The following is a 22,240-nucleotide window of genomic DNA, read 5'->3' on the forward strand; positions in this document are numbered from 1 at the left end:
AACTCAAGGTTTGAGCAGTGTAGAGGAGCGCTTTTGTTTTATCGTTTCTCTGATCACAAATGCAGACATGGTTTTATGTTTATGTGGCATGATCCAACACAATGCTTAAAAAGACAGTAGAAGTCATTATAATCCGTAATTATGCCCCCACTGGACGCAACACATGTCTCGTTTGTAATGGGTTTTACTGTTTTTGTCTTGTCGCACTGGTATTCTGAGCGGGACACACATCACAGTATGGCAAGGGGCGTAACATTTCCGTCACACGCTTGAGGCATTCAGCCAATCACAAAGCACTGGATAGCTGACCAATCACAATATAAAATAATGTTGTTTTTTTTTTACTTTAAACAATATAAACGCATTTCATTACACCAAATAATGTTCTTTTTAGCAATATCATATGTAAATCACTTGTAATGAATGCTAAAGGTGGCTGATGCACTGTTTATTACAGGGTTTATTATAGTCACGTCCCACAGAGACAACTGATCCAGTTACTAGATATGTTTCACATTGGAGTCAATTGTTTGATATTACATACAGCAAAAAACGAAGCATGTTGCCTGTCCATTATTGTCCACAAGGGTCCTTTTTTGCAGTCTTTACTTGCCTCATGAGAACTCATCTCTACTTTGTTTCTCTTTTTACCTCTTTTCCTGGATTGATCCTGAAGTCTTCTGGGTGAAAGTGGACAGATATTTAACCACAGACCAGGAGGCTTACCTAGGAACAAACGTAGCAACTCTCAAAGCCGAGAAATTCTTATGCATCCTCAGTCTTTATTACTGTGAATGCTCCTTCATACTGCGAAAGTCTGCAAAATATGATATCCATAATTTTTTCATCTATTGATGACTACTAAGAACATTTCTAGGTAACATTTTTACCCCAAAAATCAAAAGGAACAATGAACATAAAGCCTTTTTTTAGTACAATTTTGATGTATTGCATTGTGACATTATTTTTAAGTAAATTAAGCACATTTTCTTTCTCAGTTTGCATTATCTTAAAGGGGGGAAAAATCTAATTTTCATTACTTTAATGGAAAAACATACAAACAAAATCGAATGCATTAAAGTATTTTATAGCAATACGATTTCTTTATAGGAAGTAGGCAAAATGTGATATACATTGTCAAACTGTCAAGAACATGTATGGGCTATTTAACAAGGATATGAAGACATTAACAGTTAACTCACATGGAACTATGATAACCTCCCCAATTCTCATTAACAAAATTGCAAGCAAAATCCCAATCATTCTAAATACCATAATGTGAAAAACTAAAAGCCCCATTCATTAAATTACTAATTTTATATAATTAAATATATCACACATACAACGATTAAAGGAATAGTTCACCCAAAATGCTAATTTATTCACCGTCATGCCATCCAAAATGGGTTTGTTTCTTCTTCAAAAACTATTTTTAAGAAATGTAACATTACAACACTTACTCATATATGGATCCACTGCAGTGAATGGGTGCCATCAAAATGGGAGTCCAAACATCTGATAAATACATCATCACTCCAGTCCATTAATTAACATCTTGTGATTTGAAAAGCTGTTTATATTTAAGAAACCAATCCATAATTTCATGTTTAACTTTATACCATTGCTTCTGGCCAAAACATGAGTCCATAATCCATAATAATGCTTCCTTCAGTGAATAAGTCTCCTGTTCTCCTCTCACATAAAAATCCACAACATAATTGTTTATGAACTGTTTTGGACTGTACACGGTGCTTGATCTGTTCATATTTCTTTCCTGATTCAGATTGGCATGATTACAAATAGAGCACACAAATTCTAATAAAAACATCTTTATTCGATTGTTTCTTATAAACATGCAGATTTTTGCTTCATAAGGCATTCATTGCTGGACTGGAGTGGATTATTGTGGTGTTTTTATCAGCTGCTTGGACTCTCATTTTGATGGCACCCATTCACTGCAGAGGATCCATTGGTGAGCGAGTGACGTAATGCTACAATTCTCAAAATCTGTTCCTCGTGAAGAAACAAACTCATTTACATCTGGGAGACAATTTTTGGATAAATTAATTCTTAAAATGTTTTTACAGTGCTGAGAAAATTCTTGGCCCTTTTGAAAATCGCTTTGGATAAAATAATCTGTTTAAATGCCTAAATGTAAATGTCATTGTAAAATGATTTTCATTGCAGTAATGAGAATTGTCCAGATAACTTTTTCTTTTGATATTGGGGTGAAATGTGACGTGGACATGTTCTTGTTACCGTTTTAATTTACTGTGAAGCTACTTTTGTTTACATGTAGCACAAATCCCACTACAGCTGGGAGAACGTTCCTGCAAACAGCAGCGTTGTCATGTTTCAAAATCTATGAATAATTAATCGTTACTCAAACGAGCTGAGCTGCACCATCCAAACATTGCATCGCAAGGACGTCTCTCAGGGTTTAAGGTGCCTCATCATCACTTTGGGTTTATGTGGATTTGGCAAGTTTTCTAGTCATTTGGAGCTTGTCGCGTTAAGGACTCATCTCAATTGTAAATTACGTTCACTTGCTTGGTTGATTTGCCGCTATGATGTTGTAGCACACGTGGCTCCTTGTAGTACAGAACACCGTGGCTTCAGCTCTCCTTTAAGGGTCAACTATTGCACTACTGCTGACATGAGGTAAAATAAGCTGACCTCCATTTAAGGGGAAAATCTTACGAAATGAACCTTACTGGCTGCTACGAGAGCCAGAGGTCCTTTTAATGACAATGAAAACAAGATGGAAAGATCTATGTACTCACAACTTGCTCTTAATTAGTTACAAATGAATTACCCAGCATGCAACACTCAAATTAGCAGACTTTACCGACCCCAGGGGGCATAAAATGCCTACGGCTGTTGAATCATTACAGGCCAACCATCTGCAAACAGAACTTTTCTTATAAAAGCACTTTAAGGATAACATCTGACAGTTTTTCTCATTTTTTTTCAATGCAATTACAACAAAAGGCTTCGCATTTGTTATGCTAATTGCACGTTTTTGATCATTAGACTATTTTTTGATCTTGCACTGTTTCTTTTGATCCCAAAGCATGTAATATCAACAGCCTCGGAGAATCTTTTTGCCCTATTAACCCCATAGTAGCAGCCGATTATGAGGTGAAGTTTGGCCTACAGACCTACTGAGCCCAGAAAACTCGCTTAAAAAACCATCAGTCCCAAGAACAAATCCACATTTCTCCATCTAAAGTAGATGTTTTATATGAGCCTCACCACAATATGACCCGAAGGCCATAATTTCCTGTTTATTTCGAGCCTGCAAAGTAATAAAAAAAAGAGTATGAGAATGACACTGTAAAATATGGTAATTATGAGAAACAAATGTGATCATATCCAGCTCCAACATGCAGAAATGACATCCACTGAAAGATGGGTTGAGGTTAATGAAAGAGGTGAGCGAAAATCTCTAATCAATAACCAAGAAGGTCCAAGTCTGATTGAAAACCTATGGAGAGGAGACATGTAGTACGTGTTGACCTTGTGAAAACAAAAAACGTCTGACCCGAGGTGAGCGTAAAGGTGACATTCACGCTTATCTCACACGAAAACGGAGATAGCGGCCAATACAAGTTGATTAACATCTGTGTCGTTTATTCAACTCAAAGTGTAATCCGGAAGTCATTACAGAACCACAGAAGTAGTGCTGGGGGACTGAGAACTATAAATGGAAATGAATGAGAAACCTGCACAAAAATCAAACACACACACACACACTGACGATGACAGAATCACACACAAATCAGTGCAAAGAAACACACGTCCATGCGTTGACTTTTTATTTCATTTGAAATTGCACATGATAGCAGACATACACATGAATGATGTGACATGCTTGGGTTTGTAGTGAATCATGAATGAAGTGACACACGGTAGAGCTTTATGAACACTCAAACTTTGCTCGCACTGTCGACTGAATGAGACTGAAATAAAGACATTTACAAACGGACACTACAGTGTTTCTTCCCAGCAAGCTGCAGTGCGAATAGCCTCACACATCCACATATATAAATACTCACCACATATGTTTTCTGGGAGGCAGGCTACGCTCTCTGTTGATGGCAGTCACCCCTAGAGCCAGCTGCATTACAGTAATGTAATCTTGGTAATTCACCATGGTACTGTTCACCGCTTATTTGAAACACAAAAATCCGCACCAGAAGCGCAGGTACTACTAATAATAACAATTTATTCTCTTCTCCTTCTCCCCCCTACTGCCTGGCATCAGCTTCAACTGCGTCTTCCTTGTTGAACATCACAGCGCCATTTCCAGCAGCAGCAGCACTGACGGGGAAAACAGTCCGCGCGAGGGAGCACGCCGCTGCCACCCATCACTACAATGAGTCTGCTCGTATTACCTAAGAACAGAAAGCGCGCCAATCCATTCGTTATTATTGTTAATAATTGGTCACGAGATAAGCATTCTTTTTTCCACCACTCGCTCGTGCTGCCACTTTGCTTAGAACGCGCGCTCGCTCTCTCTCTGCCCTCTCTCTCGCACGCGCTGCAGCAGCGTCCACGCGTCGGTGAATGAGGTAGCTAGGGGAGTCTGTGTAGGTGTGTATATGTGTGTGTGTGTGTTTGGATTTGGGTTGGGGGGGGGGGGAGGTCTGCTTAAAGGAACAGTTCACCCAAAAAATAAAATTCTGTCATCATTTAATCAACCTCGTTTCCTCCTCAGAATAAAAAAAATATATAGATTAAAGGTAATTTTTGGTTTGGTTTGGTCTCACAATTGGAAATTCTGGAGAAAAAAAAAAAAAACAAGCAAATAAAAACTGTGAGATATAAACACAATTGCGAGATTAACACTGAGTCCTAACTACTACCACTACTACTACAAGATTACAGCGACAAGCAATTTTTTGAATAAAAAATTAAGTTTTGATACATTTACGGTAGAAAATTTACAAAATATCTTCATGGAACGTGATTTTTACTTAATATCCTAATGATTTTTGGCATAAAAAAAGAATAATACAATGTATTGTTGGCTATTGCTACAAATATACCTGTGCTACTTATGACTGCTTTTTTTTTTGGTCCAGGTTCACGTATTTAAACTCATATTAGACACGTTTAACTTGGAGAAAAGCACATAATCACCTGAGATTATCTACTGCCACATAGTTTGTATTTGGTTGTTCCAGTCGCAACGCTGCGGAAATTACAATAGTTTCTAAAATATAAATTTTGTGTTCTGCGGTCGCAGCTAGTTAGCTAGCTAAAAACTCAGATTAATATGGAAAAGATACCTTTATCGGTTTTGCAGCATGGCATCACGTTTAGTTAGGACACGGTGTAAGACGTTACACTAGTACGTTTACACTAGTGCGTTTTCGTTTTAAAAAATGCATAACTTTTTCTACTGTTACGCCTGTCGTTTACACTACTCTGGCATATTCGACACTCGAAAACAGACACTTTCAAAAATGCTGCAGATCACCAGCCACAAATGTGAGTTATAAAGTTAGAATTGCGAGACATAAACTAAAGATAAAAAGTCACAATTACCTTTTGATTTTTATTAAGACGTGGAAAAAGGCTTCTATACTTTATCTTTTACTTTTGGGCTTCAAAACCAAAACAAAATTGCCATAAAAGTAGTCCATATAACTATTTCTGTATGACGTTCACCGAAAATCATGGCATCATCCTCCATTTAATGTTTTACTCATGAATTAATCTTTTAATGCATCATTTTATTGACTTCACAAATTCATCTGGGGTGTAAAACTGAATAATTTGCTGCTTAGTATGATGCATTTAATGAACTAGTTTCCTGAAACTCTAGTAACTTTGTTCCTCATCTGTTCAAAGCACATTGGTTCAACAGCAGAGATGTATAGTAACGAAGTAGAACTACTTCGCTACTGTACTTAAGTACTAAAAGGCGGTATCTGTACTTTTCTAGAGTATTATTTTTTTCTCCTACTTCCACTTTTACTTCGGTACATATTTTCGCTGAGTTTAATACTTTTACTCCGATATTTTTTTTATGTGCTGCATCGTTACTCGTTACAATTATAAAAATGTTACGAATCATTCCATTACAAACCACTGCCAGAACTGTAGATGGCAGGTTTGATGAAGCTGGCACATCATTGAGCGAATCAAGCGAGACTGCGCGTGCTCACTGAACTGCTGTGAAGAGAGAGATGAACACCGAGCCGAGTCAGATAATGACTCGTTCACGAGTCAAGAACCGGTTGCATCGGTTTTCGGATGACCAGTAACGTTAGTTCTTTCTGACCGTTCGATTCAATAAACCAGTTGAAGAAAACAGTTCACCGATTCTTTTGCGCTCGATGCAATGGCGTCATTGGCGTTGACTGCACATGGGCTTATAACATTAACACAGAATCAGTTCAGAATCAATCACCAAAAGAAAACAGTTCGGTTCCAGACGCTCTGTGTGTCGGTTTGCTTCACGCTAAATCACACATGCGCAGTATCATCAGCTCCTCGGTTCACGAATCGGACGCGTCTGACACAAACGGTTCTTGACTCGTGAACGAGTCATTATCTGGCTCGGCTCGGTGTTCATCTTCAGTTCTCTCTTCACAAGCAGTTCCAGGGCCGTGCACAGACCTTTTGAGGGGCATGTGCTGAAACTGAAAAAGGGCACCCCCCCCCCCTTTTTATATCAAGATTATTTAGTAAGCCTGCATAAAAGGAAGAAATGGTCACATCTTCATGACAAATTCAATAACACAAAATAATAGTCTCAAAAGCTTTAGATTTATTCACGATTAATAACAACCATTATAATAATATTAGATAATATAGATAAACAGGGTTTTAAGGGCTTCTTTAAACCTAATACAACAGCAACCTTCTGTGAGCCATGTATCTGGCAAAAATTTTATACTGTGGTGGACCAGGGATGTTGGTCTCTCGAAGGTATCTTATTCACTACACTTTCCCCTAAAATAAGCCAACAATGAAAAAATAAATAAAAATAGTGTGAAAAGTACAGTTGCAGTGAAAAGCATTTCTGAAGGATCACGTGACACTGAAGAGTATACTGGAGTAATGATGCTGAAAATTCAGCTTTGATCACAAAAATAAATTACATTTTAAAATATTCAAATAGAAAACAGTTATTTAAAATTGTAAAAATATTACACAATATTACTGATTTTGCTGTATTTTGGATCAAATAAATGAAGCCTTGGAATGAATCACGAATTACATTCTGTATGATAAAATATAAAGATTTCAGTGATCTTCTGTAATTTTTTTTTTTTAGTTACTACTACATTACTGTAGTAAAACCATGTTTTACAACATTTTATAAATAGAGTATACAGAGAGTATACCATAACATGATTAGCCTAAATGTTAATAAATTAAGTGTATCAGCAATCATAAATCAAAGAAGAAATTTCTTAGAAATATAGTTATCTAGGTGACGAGGATCACTCGTCGCTGTGTAAGTTCCAGTACGAAACAGCGTGGGGGCGTACCTGTTATGATTTTCCGATGGTAAAAACAAATTATATGTTGTTGTATTACTTATCAATATATCGTTTTTGACCAGCGAATGTGTGCAAATGTGATTTTTTTTTCTGTCCGTCATTAAAATGGCGATGGCGCCTGCCGCTGCCGGCATCACATTACATTTTCATCTAGGTTACAAACTAGTTTTTTTAGCTATATAGACGGAGCGCTCAGTTTTTCCTGTGGTAAAATGCATTTGGCCAAATTAGCATTTTATAAAAGATGAAATGCTACTATCTGCACAGGCTATTTAAGTGTTGGCTATGTATTGGCTATGACTAGATGGCAAATGCTAGCCCTCTCTCTCAGGCGACGTCCCACATGTCTCAGTGAGTCAGTCAGACATCAAATAAATAAAATATGAGCCTTTATAGACAGTGTTTATTAGTACTTCTTCAAACAACAAGATATTTATTTACCCTTCGCAAAACTTTGTTCAGCTCAGCTGTTGTCTACTGTGTGCGGCTGCTGTGGAACTTCAGTTGATTCAATGAGAGGGGGCGGAGTTATCAGCTTACTGACCGCTTGAGGATCGAATAAGATTTACACAAGCTCGTTTTAAGAACTTTCATTTGGTAAAACAGAAAGACAGACGTAAAGGGTGACCAATAGCAGTGATTAAAAAAAAAAAAACACCACCAAAAAAAGGGCACTTCGGAGTGTAAGGGCAAAAAGGGCATGTGCTCTGCACAGGTTGAGCCCTACCTGTGCACGTGCCTGAGCAGTTCAGTCAGTGTACTGTTTGAGTCAATGAATTACTCCAGGATATTGGTTTGTTTTAACTCCGAGGGAGTGTCAGACACATTAAACAAGTTAACATCTTAATTCATCTGTGGATTAATGCGTATTGGAGACGCGAACTGTTTAAAACGATTCAGTTCGATTTGGTGGACTGTTTCAAAAAGATCCGGTTACATCGAATGATTCGTTCGCGAACCAGATATCACAAACTGCTTTGTTTTTAACTGTCTTAAAACAGACACGGAAGAGAAGACAATGCTGAATAAAGTCATAGTTTTTGCTATTTTTGGACCAAAATGTATTTTCGATGCTTCAAAAAATTCGAAATGACACTCTGAGGTCTTATGGGTTTGAAACAACATGAGGGTAAGTTATTAATGACAACATTTTGCAAATTGGGCTAACTAACCCTAGTAACCGTTTTTTGTTTACAAGAAGTTACAGTCAAAGGAATTGTGATTGTCCTTTAGGTTAATCATTTGAAATAGTAAAAACAATATGTTCAAACTTTTGACTACTTTCTTTAATAGCTACATAACACAATACTTCTACTTTTACTTTCAGTACTTGAGTAGTAAATTTTAAAATAGACTACTTGCAATACTTAAGTACAAAAAATGTTGAATACTTTAGTACTTCTACTTAAGTGTGGTGCTTAAAGAGCACTTCTACTTCTACTCAAGTCACTTTTTTGATAGAGCACTTGTACTTTTACTCAAGTATGGTTCTCTAGTACTTTATACATCTCTGTTCAACAGTATGATTGTTGTTAGTGGTGTCAAACAGGGGATGGAGTAATGCGATTGAATTAATGATTTAATATCAATTATTGCTGTAAATAAGCATGGCAACTGCGGACTACTTTCCTATTTTTGTTCTGTGTTTTTTATGCTTTATTTCCAGGTGTCTAATTTAATTGAATGTTCCCTCATAGAGCATATTCGCACATTCACTCTTCAAACATGACGTTTTCTTTCTCTCAACAAACTAACAAGAAACTATACTTCACCAGGTAACAAAAATATCTCCTAAGAACGTTTTTCTAATGTTTCAGTTACATTATCAATAATTACTTTTGGAATGCAAACACCCGATAAACAATATAAATGAATAATTGTTGGCTTTAGAAGACTTATATAGTTCACAAAGCATACTGTTTTGTGTCCTTTTAAGGCTTGACATCTTCAGTCATCATTCATTTTCATTACACACAACCAGGACAACAAGGACATTTGTATTCTTGTGTCCCACAAAGACAGAAAGTCAATATGGATTTAAAATGGCATGAGGGAAAGTAAATGTTTTTTTCTGATATGGGTGTACTATACCTTTAAATGATAAATAGCTCTTACATCAATATTATTTACATATATTGCATTTCTTGTGCAAAATTTATTTTGATATGTGCACTATATGAATATATATATGGCACATGAGCACAATGACCTTCACAAAACTGTGCCAAGGTGCTCGAACGGACCAGCCCACTACAACTGAAATGAAATGCTATCTCATAGTGGTCAAACACTGTAGGGTTTAATAAAGCAGTAAGCCACAAGAGGCCATGCCTTACAGTGTTGGCACAATATGAGGCAGAATGGCCATAACCCCTGGAACTGTGGTGAATTCACTGTAATGCTCGGCCTCCAGTGGCTTTTAAATTACAACAGCAACATAAAAAAAAAACCGATGTTCAAAAGCAGTTAGATTTTTTATTAATAATAATAACAACACAACTCATTATTGTAAAAAAAAAATTATAATAATAATAAAAAGTAATTTTTATATAACAACTCTAATACAAATTCAAAATAATCAACACGTTTAACTAATAAATAAAATAAAGTTTTTATTAATGAAGTTAAATAATAGATTTTTTAATAATGTTAATCTCCATAAATAATTATTCCACTAAATAATACTATGTAGTAGACATATTAATATACAGTTAAATTAATTTTAAGGTAGTTTTATAAACATGGCTCATCCGAGCAGATTTTAGAATTATAGAAATATAAAAACTGTCAGGTATTGGTAAGGGAGGAACTCAGGTGCAGACAGGGATTCTCAAACAAAGGGTTTATTACAAAAAGGGGAAAACAAAACCCTTTGTTTGAGAATCCCTGTCTGCACCTGAGTTCCTCCCTTACCAATACCTGACAGAATGAACCGACCACAAAGGAACTCAGCAGACAGGAGGCAATGCTGGATGGCATCAGCCAGCCAGCGAGATTGTTTTGAGGGCTCTCGCCTTGTGGTGTTCCGGGGGACCAGGGGAGGTCGTTCCGGAGCGAGCGGGCGAGAGGAGGAGCCCCAGAGGTCCCCACCTACCCAGCTGCCCACGGTCCCAGAGGGTCGTGTCCTGGCCGTGGCAACCCTGGGGGATCAGGCAAGTCCCCCCAGAGTCCTGAGGCACCTCCCACTACCTTCAGTCTCCCCAACAAGCGAGGGAGACGGTTTTCATGGGAGTCGGCTTCAGAGTCTTCGGCGTCCGAGTCTGCCCTGTCCGAGACCAAACTCCCCCAACCCGCCTCTGACCCAGCTGTAGCCTCTGCACCGCGCCCGAGGAGGAAGAGGAAGAAGAAGGGGCCTGCCGGTCCTGTGACCCTGTCTCCTCCCGAGCCAGCAGCGGTGAGCGTGCCTGAGCCAGCAGCGGTGAGCGCTGGCGTGCCCGTGCCAGCAGCGGAGAGAGCTGGCGTGCCCGTGCCAGCAGCGGTGAGCGCTGGCGGGCCCGTGCCAGCAGCGGAGAGAGCTGGCGTGCCCGTGCCAGCAGCGGTGAGCGCTGGCGGGCCCGTGCCAGCAGCGGAGAGAGCTGGCGTGCCCGTGCCAGCAGCGGTGAGCGCTGGCGTGCCCGTGCCAGCAGCGGTGAGCGCTGGCGTGCCCGTGCCAGCAGCGGAGAGAGCTGGCGTGCCCGTGCCAGCAGCGGTGAGCGCTGGCGGGCCCGTGCCAGCAGCGGAGAGAGCTGGCGTGCCCGAGCCAGCAGCGGTGGGCGTGCCCGAGCCAGCAGCGGTGGGCGTGCCCGAGCCAGCAGCGGTGGGCGTGCCCGAGCCAGCAACAGTGAGCGTGCCCGAGCCGGCAAAGAAGAGAGCTGCAGTCGTGAGAGCGGAGGAGAGAGCCGCGGCCGACTCTGCAGCAAAGACTCTTGTACAGTCGGTCTCATCCCATAAGGAGCTGCCTATTATCCTAGCTGCTAAAGCTTTTTCTGATTATTTGTCCCGTCTTGTCCAAATCCTAGAAGTCCCCGTCAGTCCTGTTTTGTCCCCTGACCCTGTCCCCAGAAGTCCTAAGTGTCCAGCCGTTGTCCCCCCGTGTCCCGTTAATGTGGCCCCGTGTCCTGTTAATGTGGCCCCGTGTCCCGTAGATGTCGTCTCCCCGTGTCCCGTGAGTGTAGCCCCGTGTCCTGCTGATGTAGTCATGTGTCCTGTCGATGTGGCCCCGTGTCCTGTGGATGTGGCCCCGTGTCCCGTTAATGTTGCCCCGTGTCCAGTAGATGTTGTCCCCCCGTGTCCAGTAGATGTTGTCCCCCCGTGTCCAGTAGATGTTGTCCCCCCGTGTCCAGTAGATGTTGTCCCCCCGTGTCCCGTAAGTCTTGCCCCGCGTCCCATAAGTGTTGCCCCGCGTCCCTTGTCTGCTCCCGTCATGTCCCCGGTCAGTTGTCCCGAGACCCCTCCCCGCCCCTCACCACCCAGACCTGCCCGTGCCCCCCGTCGTCAGCCTTTGTCCTGTCCTCCTAAGATTCCTACCCCTCCCACCCGCCCTGGTCTGTCCCCCATGAACTTTGTGGTCCCGCCCCCTCCCCTTCCCTGTTTGTTTTTTTTGATTTGTCACCCCAACCCTGCTGTTGTGTATTCATGTTTGCCATTGTTATTATTTGTCATGTCCTGTTGGTTTGTGTCTGTGTCCCAGTCTGTCATGTCAGTCGTGTCCCGTGTTTGATGTTCCCTTGAGGAGCGTCTGGAAGCCGCTCCTTAAGGGAGGGGTTCTGTCATGATTCTGCCCTCGTGTCCTTGATTTTTCCTAGTCTTGAGGCAGGATCATGACAGACCCATGTTTTGTGTACAAGCGCATGGCCTTGTCTTTGGGCCATGTGCTTGTGTTGTCTCGTTCCCTTGCCCCGCCCCCCTTGTTAACCTAGTCGTGTCTTGATTGTCCTATCTGTAACACCTGTCGCGTCTTGATTAGTACCCCTATTTAGATCTCCTAGTGTGCTCTGTCTTGCGTCGGTTCATTGTACCTGTGATTGTGATTGTGCCACTCTGTGATTGTTCCTTAAGAAGTGTTTGTATTACCGTGAGTGTTTGTTTATAGTTAGTATTTAGAGTCCTTGTTTATCTTGTCAGTCCAGTCCTGTTTTAGTTATTTAGTCTTTACCTTGCTCCGTGTTTTCCCCCTCGTGGGTTTTTGTTTCCCCTTTTTGTAATAAACCCTTTGTTTGAGAATCCCTGTCTGCACCTGAGTTCCTCCCTTACCAATACCTGACAAAAACATACTATAAACAAATTCAGATTTTAAACACTGCATTTCATAATTTATGTAACAAAAGATTGCCAATATGACAAATGTGATAAATAAACAAATATTTTGTAATTTATTTAATTATTAGAATTAATAATGTGTTGCGTCAACAAAAATTATAACTAAATATCGTCATCAACTAACTTTTATCACGTGACGAAAACAAGACGAGACACAATGTAAATGCAAGTCATGTGACGATCACTATAATTAAATGTGTAATGCAATATTGCTGACAAATAAAAATGATTCTAAATTTGGTTTTTAAAAGACAAAACTATGCTAAAATATCTCATCATTTTCGTTGACCAAAACGAGATGAAACTAAAAGTAATAACGTTATTTCGTTTTCGTTTCATCTATACTACTAGGTAGTTATACTATATTGACTGGGTTAAATAGAATTGCATTACTAAAAAGAGACTAAAATTCGATTTTCATTGACTAAATGCCATCAGTTTTCATAGACAAAAAATAGACTGACTAAAATAAGATTAAAATGCTCAGACTTTTAGTTGACTGGAACTTGACTTGACTAAACATGACTAAAACTACTAAAAACTAAATGACAGCTTCACACAAAGACTAAAAGTCAAATTAAAACAGGCCGCCAAAAACAACACTACATGGCACTGCAATACACACCCACTCCACATCAAATAGCTCACCATTAACCAGAGAGAATGTAGCCTGCTTCATTTGATTTCAGTGTGGGCCGTTCCATTGGCCCACATTCAGTTTGGGGAATAATTTGCTTTTCAGCCAGCCTCAAATTGGGCTGGTGGTGCAGAGCTAATTTGCAGTGATTCTCATTTTGAGTTAACCAGATTCTATTCTTGGACATGACTGCAATGATGCTTAGACTGTCAGGATACAGGCGGCTTTACACACACGAGTTAGATTGCCCAGCTCTTGAGAAACTCTTATTTTTGATACGTTTCTCGATGTGCAACATTGATTGTGGTGGGAATGTGCAGAATAAGGGCTAGAAGGAACACAAAGAGCAGGAGCTGAATCTCAATGTGGAGGTAGATTGTAATTATGGTGGTGACGTCTCTAGCGGTGTCAACCCACTGACTCGTGCACCAGTCATCTACAGTTATTAAAGGATAATTACTATTTTTTTTGTCTGTGACATTCAGAAAATGGGGCTTGCATTCAACCAATGACTGCTGAATAAAGAGACAAAGAATAAATAGATAAAGGCAAATTGAGTTTTTATACAACTTTATGCTCTTTAGTGACTGAAATTCATAACCCAGCTGTTGACAGCTTGCTGGCGTATGGAGATTTCTTTCATCACAAATTATTTGAACTGCTGGAATTCACTTGAAAGCTTTAAATCTTTGTTTTAAAACTTATTTGACATATGCAGTATATGAAATAATATCTGGTGTATATACAGTATGTATATGAGCAGTCAGCAAATGTGTTGGATCACATTGTAAACAGGACATTTTTTGCAATTTATCTTTTATTATTCTACAAAACAGAATGACATGCTGTGCAAAAATGTATCCAGAATCTGGATAAAAGGACATGCAAACTGTTTCTGCAGTCTGGCGGTCTAATGCATCTAGAGCGTGGCACAGTTCTTACTGCAGAACCATAGTTTCACACTCACATACATCTCACGGTAATCCCATGAGTCTCTCTTACACACACACACACACACACACACTAGACAGAGTGTACCTGCCCTTCTTTAGTTAACCCTTTCTGCTGTACGACTACAACCTGTAGGCTAAAGCTGCCAAAAATCTTTACATAGCTATATACGCAATTGTTTTGAAGTCTGAATTTAAAGAGCCAGTAAGATGAAAATTCTAAGCTTCCTATCACTGTTTATAAGTCCTGTACAACAGGTTTAAATCCATCCAAGGTTAAAAAACATTGTCATTGTCATCAGTGAAAAAGGGATTTGTTGTACTGCTCTGGTATTGTGGTGAAAATGAATTTTAGCCATTGGTTCTTCTGATCTTCATTCTTTGGCAGTGAAAATAAAACAAACTTGCCTTTACAATTAAAAACACACCGTCTCCTCGACATGATGCTCTCACACCAACCAGAGCGTCTGTGTGGGGGGTGGTGCAGGTCAGAGTTCCGTTTCTCCCAAGACAGTAGGCGGAGATTATTATGCAAAGTGTTCCTAGTGACGTACATAGAGATGGGCAAAAGATTTGAAATCTACAAAGACTCATTTTAGCGATTCAGAGTCGACTCCTTACTTTAGAAGCCAATAACTTTATAAATCGTGTACTTTTTGGTTTAATTATTTGCACATTGTTTACACTGATGGACAGATACATCATACACTGTAATACAGGTAATTTTTGATTTCCCATCTGTGTGGCTCTTTAAACAAATTAACGCATTTTCCACAATTGTTCAGCTACAATAAATAAAATAATCTTAGGTAATTACATGCACCAATTTAAAAAACCATGTTTATGGATATGTAGAGAGATTTTTTACAAAAAATTTTAATTATTTGAAAAATACCATACAAAAAAAAGGTGAACATTTTGAATTATAACACAGATGAATCACTTGATCCCTTGACTTGAGTCGACTCATTTGAATCAATTCGTTTAAACTGCCAGGGCCCTATTTTACTGAAGCGCCAGGCCCTGGTGCGCTTAGGGCGTGTCCGAATCCACTTTTGCTAGTTTAGCGATAGAAAACCATTTGGAGTGCCAGACGCATGTTCCAAAAGGGTTGTACCTATTCTCTTAACGAGTAATGAGTGTGTTTTGGATGTAATGTGCAATAAAACCAATCAGAGTCTCACCTCCCATTACCTTTACAATCCAGTTGTGCTTGCAATAGCGTGGATTTGCTATTTATGCAGCGACATTTGCAAGAGCAAAGAAAGACCAACACGTCTCGTGTGAGTAAACGGATGATAGCTTGTGTGCAAGGTTAAAGCGTACACAATAATAATCTTTTACATTGTAATTCTTTCATTTGTATTAATTTGGTATGTTTGTGTGCTGCTGTGAGTCCCTGTGTGTGAATAAACAGAGTGTAAATGCACTGTGCACCCGCCAATAGGCGCATATTACTAACGTGCTCTTTAAAAAATAAAAAATAAAAAGCAATACAGTGCTATTGACTTTAGACCAGGTTTTAGTTGCTTCAATGGCGCAATCCTTTTCAGTTGCCTCAAAATAACAACGCGCCAACAATTAGCCTGAACACACCTCATTTTCCGACCAGCATGCCCATGAGCGTACAAATTGCACCAAATGCATTTGCTACTTGCTAACAACATGATGCTCGATGTAAGAATGATATTTGCGATGTCTGAAACTAGCAAAAAACACTTGTGTTGCGCCTGGCCTCGCATTGCGCTGAGTGTATGATAGGGCCTTCAGAGTCGAAATTATTTACCATGAAGAATCGAACATACTATTTACAGTATATTGCACCAACTCTCTCATATTTATGATTCATGAGACAAGAAGGATTGCAAAACTAATCCAATAAATATCTGTTCAAACCAATTATTCTAACTATACCAATTACTAGGCTACATTAGCATCTATACCAAGCATAATAATGTTCTGTTTATTATGCCCGAATCACAGTTTGGTTCAAGCTCTTTAAAGTCGCATGGATTCTGGATGGCTTTCGATGTTTTCATCATTCAATGGATAAAAAAAATCTCAAATGGATTCCATTGATTTGGTTCCTCTGTATTTTTTTATTTTTATTTTTTTATGCGTGAATGTGGCCATAACTTACGGTGAAATTTGCTTCCCAGTTATTTTAGCTGGATAAAAACTGTCATTATGATGCTTGATACTGCAGACTGGTATTCATATTTGAGAATCATAAACACACTATAGCACAAATACCATTTAATGCCCTTTGTAATTCTTGTAGTTATTTACCCACTGTAGCTAACTAATCTAAAGCCTCGCACATTCAGCATAGTTTTGCATAAAGAAAAATATGGTGGATGTCTGTAGTGTTGACATCTCATTTCTCAAAGAATTAGAAGAATTATAGACAGCCTTTAACAAACATCTAGCAATATTTACAATGCCGCTTCATTGCATAGGCCAGCAAACTGCATCATGAATATTCAACACATAAGATAGGCCTCTCCCAACACTCATTTGTACGGGACAGCATCTCATTCCCTCTATATAGGACACAAATTCAAACATTCACCAATCTATTTCAGGACGCCCACCAATCTAAGTTGGTCAAGGACCTTTCTTCCCCAAGCCCAGTGTGGCAGCAGCTACACCAGCGTGATGTGGAGAGCGCGTCCATGAAATAGGACAAGTTAGGAGTGCCCTCCTTCTTTGGTTTTCCACAAACAGAAACATGTGGGTCCAGGAATGGGTTATAAGATTCAAAGCGCGTTCCCCAAGGAGGGAGAGTTGGACCCGAGCCGCAAGAACCCTCTCCAGCTGGGGCGGTGTGATTTATGACTTTTCGCAAGCGAACAAAGAGGAGAAAGTAAAAAAAAGGCGGTCCTTCACACATGAGCTCACTGCACCAGGAGAGAGGACACACTTAGAGACACAAGAGAGGGAGGTTCCAACATATCGCCCGTCCCGACACACACACACACACACACACACACACACACACACTCACACACCCATTCAACTCAAACAGTGCAAACGCAGCAACATATTCAAACAACAACACTTCATCCGCTTGTGCATGCGTAAACTAACACATACACTCTTTTTTCTCTTTAAACACACACTCGGTGTCACACTTCAGTGCTGTCGCAGTGCTTTTTCCCAGTGTGCCGTGAGGTGAGTCATCCGCCGAGCGTAGCTTTAATCTTCCTCACTCTCCTCCTCTTTTCTTTGCTAACCTGACAGACTAGGATTTCAGCCCTGGTTATTTTTAACCAATAATGAGCTGAATTCTCCACGGCTGGGATAAAGGAGCAGTTCTGCAAGGAAAAATTAAGAACCACCAATTAAGATATTCGACGGTTAGCCTGCTAAACAAGCTAAATCTGACACATTCAACTAATATTTATACAGCTTATCTTGCGTTTCGTGCAATGGAAAAGGGCCTGAAGCAAAATGTAGCATTACATTTGTAACCAGAAGCTTAGCGATTTGAGCACAGCTTCGGCAAAATATGTGTGAGAGTCTGCAAAATGGTTACATGTTTGATTATGTTGTAAAACTTGTTTCTCGATGAAACAAGCAAAATGTGCTTTCTGACCAAAAATACCTCTTTAAAATCTCAGAAAGAGACTTGAAGTGAAAATGTTCTGACTGTTTTAATCAAAGGATTGGCAAAGCATGCAAGAGATATTTACTACTTAGTAACCTGCTAATAAAACTAAATCTGTCAACAAACATACTTTGATATACTGCAGCTAAATTTAGTATTAGAAATATCTAATAGTTTTAACACTGCAAATAAAGAGGACTGAAGTGACACAGCATGAAATGTCCCTTCGAAATTCATCGCAGACCATTTTGATCAAAGCATGTGCAAACCAAATATGCACAAATAATTTTCGTTAACTGAAATGAAGCTGAAATAATGTAAAATATAAATATATGAAACTTTAATGGAGAGTTCAGTTCAACCAAACACTTGCTGGTATCAGTGGACTTGCATAGTCATTTTTTCCATAAAACACTCTTCATACTATATATATATATATATATATATATATATATATATATATATATATATATATATATATATATATATTTTTTTTTTTTTTTTTTTTTTTTCACATTTGGAACAAAGTGAGAATGACAAAATAATAACACAATTTTCATTTTTGGGCGAATTATTGTTTTAAAAAGCTTTTTTAAAAGTAAAAAATATTGCCATGACAAAAAGAAAAGAAAAAATTCTCTAAAACAAGTTTAAGTTAAAATAATTAACACAAAAAAATAAGAATAAATTAAACCTAAATATAAATAAAAAACTCACTAAATAAAATCACTAAAACAAACTTAAATTAAAATGAAAACTTAAATGATAAAAAAGATAAAACACACACACACACACATATATATATATATATATCTCCAGCCTACAGATATGCATGTTTAAACATGTGTAATATATTTTTGACATACAGGTATATGTCATGTGCATGTTTATCCATCCTAAAAAGTTAAAATGTATTTTGATATTATGTTGTTACATACCATATTCAAAATCATCATATAGACATTATGAACATGTACATAGCCATTTCCGTAAGAGGTGAGACGGCTAATTTAACCATTAGCCTACTTAATAAGCTACATTTTCCCCTTTCAACAAGGATATTTTAATTTATCTTGCTAATGGTGGTTTCAATAATACCTTAAAAAGAGGCTTGAAGTGAAATATTTCATGTCATCCGAATGCAGACAGTTTTGATCAAAGCATCCGCAGATCTTAGAAATGTACAACTTCAGCCATTACCCACAAAACAAGCAACATCTTTTCTTTCAACAAGTATATTTCACTTCGGTTTCATTTTATTTCACTTAAAGCAGATGTAACACTTCAAAAAGAGCCTTGTGGAGTGAAACATAGCATGAAATCACAACTGAAAGCAGCCCGTTTTTATCAGAGTATATCTGCAAAGTGAATGTGAGCCTTTGTAAGATGTTAGTCCTTCGCCCATTAGCCTACTAAACGAGCAAAATCCTTCTCTTTCAATAAAGATATATCACTTTATTTTGTTTGCAGTGCTTTTAACGCCTCAGAAAGTGGCCTGAAGTGAAATGTAGCATAAAATGTCAGACTGCTTGAATCAAAGCATCTGCACGTCTTCATCTACTTCTTTGGTGACGTTGTGTACTGTATCTCTATTGCGCACTGCAGTTGCCTCACAGCGAGTGAATATGAAGTTATACGTTTGTTAACTTTCAACCCACACGCGGCGTTACAAAAACACAACGCTAGCAAAAACCTAATCTAACTGCATACCCAATTGAATGCATTAGCTTCACTACAGAACTCTATAATTGGAAATCATTATAGTAGTTACCGTTGATGGACAAGGAAAAGCTCGGCCAGACCCGGTCTTTTATGGTCGCTCGGTCCAGTGGAGACCGGCTTTGGTCTATGATTTAGAACAGCACGAATGCTCAAAGTCAGCAAGAAACTGAAAACTATTAGACGGACACAGACAAAGTGAGAGCCCAACAGATAAATACCATATCCTCTCGTACAACACCACACCTGAGCTGGTGATCAATCAATGGGGTTTCTATTCAGCAAGAGTTTGTGTGCGTGTGTGTGAGAGAGACTGATTTGTGTGCCAATGACAAATAAGAGTGTGTGCAATGAAAAAAAGACTAGTTTGAAAGATGCCCAAGTACTCATATTCTTGGTGGTTTTGTATTGTTTTTTAAAAACTTTTAGCATTTTGAACAATGGAGCCTGAGGCTTCATAAACCTCCATAGACATGAATGGAATGTATATATGTACATACGACAGTGTATATTTGATTTATGGAATGTAAAATTGCATCACTTGCTCACCAATGGATGCTCTGCAGTGAATGGGTGCCGTCAGAATGAGAGTCCAAACAGCTGATAAATACATCACAATAATCCACACCACTCCAGTCCATCAGTTTATGTCTTGTGAAGTCAACAGATGCATGTTTGTATGAAACAAAGCCATTATTAAGCAGACAATTTAACTCTAAACTCTTATTTCTGGCCAAAATAGGGCTCTATAATCCATAATATGGCCTCCTCCAGTGAAAAAGTCCATCCCATGGTGTCTTCTCACATCAAAATCCATCAACATATTTATTTTGATCTGTTTTGGGCTGTTTTTCCTTGTAAATAATGCTTGATCCATGCATATTTCTCTCCTGATTCACTGGACAAAGCAATATTATGGATATAGGGGACTCAAGGCAATGGTTTCAAGTTGTTGTTGTTGTTGTTGTTGTTGTTGTTTTTATAAATGCACCTTTTCTCTTCACGACATTAACTGATATACTGGAGTGGTGTGGATTATTTGTGGATTATTGTGGTGTTTTTATCAGCTGTTTGGTCTCTCAGTCTGATGGCACCCATTCACTGCAGAGGATCCATAGATGAACAAATTATGAAATGCTGAGTTTCTCAAAAACTGATGGAAAAACAAACTCATTTACATCTCGTTTGACTCGAGCGTGAGAACATTTTCAGAAAAATTTCGTCTTAATTTCATTCTTAATAATTATTTTCTAAAGAGCTTTAAAATCTATTTTTATAGTAATTCATTAATAATTATCTGTTTTTGAGGAGTCGAACGGCATTAAATTTCACCAAATGATCTGATTTGAAATAAATGTTGATCCAACCCATGGCTTTGATTCCTCCCACCGAATACAAAATGAATTTTAATTCAGAAATAAAAAACATTCTCATCACAGAAAGATTTTTAATATATTTTTAAATGAATAGATTCCATTCACAAATCTAAGCATCGTTATTCACCTTTACGTTTTTTTTATTCTTATATTAAAAACTGTGCTGTTAAACTCAAATTTAGATTTTACAATTGGTTATAAGCACACACCATGAGCCACACACACACTTACTACAGGCAAACGAGTCGACAATACACACACACTAGTTACATTTGTATTCAAATGTCATGAAGCCGAGCTGGAGGCGGGATGTGTCCTACTTCCACGGCTACTCAAACAAACAAACCGCCCTGTTAGCCTCATTCTCCAACATTTCTAAACACATATTGTGTAGCTAAAAGCTGTGTTTACTCTTTATTCGAAAAAAACACCTGTTTTCGTAAAACATGACAATCCCCAGGCGCTTATGCATCAGACGTTGTGTCTATATCCATCTAGAGGAAAAAATTCAGCTGGGAGACTCCCTCACAGTACGTACGAGACTGCATAGGTTATATAACTTATAAATATGTATAAATGTAAATATCAAATATCATAAGGAATTAGATGTTCTCGCAGTCCGTACTTGCACCCCTCATGCATATTCAATATTGTTCTGCTACACGCTTCAAACACTCCTTGACCTCCTCCTTGAACCTGAAACATCTAGAGTGTGGTAAATGGTGTACTTACATATAGTGTTGGTAACGCTGCGCTCCCGTCATGGTGTCCGTGATCATGCCTCTCTGCTGTGTGCTGTGACCATGTCTGTGCTTTTCAAACTGTCCGGCTCCTTTGTGTGTCTGTCTGTAACTTGTGTGACCTGAACTGATTTTGTCATAATGCCACGTCAGTGACTGTGTGTTTGATGTGTGCTCCAGCTCTGGGTCAAACCAGCGGCGCTGTCTTCTCTGTGATGACTTTGCTGTCAGTCAGACATACAGGAGGCCTACTTTAGTGAACAATACGCCTGAGTGTGCCTTCACCTCACAGAGATTCATCGTTGCGATGTCTGTCCTCCCCCACTGCAAGCCCACGTCCTCTTTTTCAAGCCCAGATTGGATCTAGCCTGATTTTTCAGGGCAATAACT

The 22,240-nt window shown here is 38.9% G+C and overlaps 1 protein-coding gene across 2 annotated transcripts in view; it reads right to left on the reverse strand.

Moving 5' to 3' along the window:
- Positions 1 to 22,240, reverse strand: part of LOC113043481 (tight junction protein ZO-1-like) — a 141,382-nt gene that overhangs the window by 112,199 nt on the left and 6,943 nt on the right. The window contains exon 1 of one of the 2 annotated variants that reach the window (XM_026202903.1): positions 4,059 to 4,165. The exons of the other annotated variant lie outside the window; for it this stretch is intronic. Within the exon in view, the coding sequence (XP_026058688.1) occupies positions 4,059 to 4,156 (98 nt within the window). The 5' untranslated portion in view covers positions 4,157 to 4,165. Of the gene's footprint in view, positions 1 to 4,058; positions 4,166 to 22,240 lie in introns of those variants that run through there. 2 annotated transcript variants of the gene reach the window in all.

This window comes from Carassius auratus, chromosome 25, assembly GCF_003368295.1.
Source record: "Carassius auratus strain Wakin chromosome 25, ASM336829v1, whole genome shotgun sequence".
In the NCBI taxonomy this organism is placed as follows: Eukaryota; Metazoa; Chordata; class Actinopteri; order Cypriniformes; family Cyprinidae; genus Carassius; species Carassius auratus.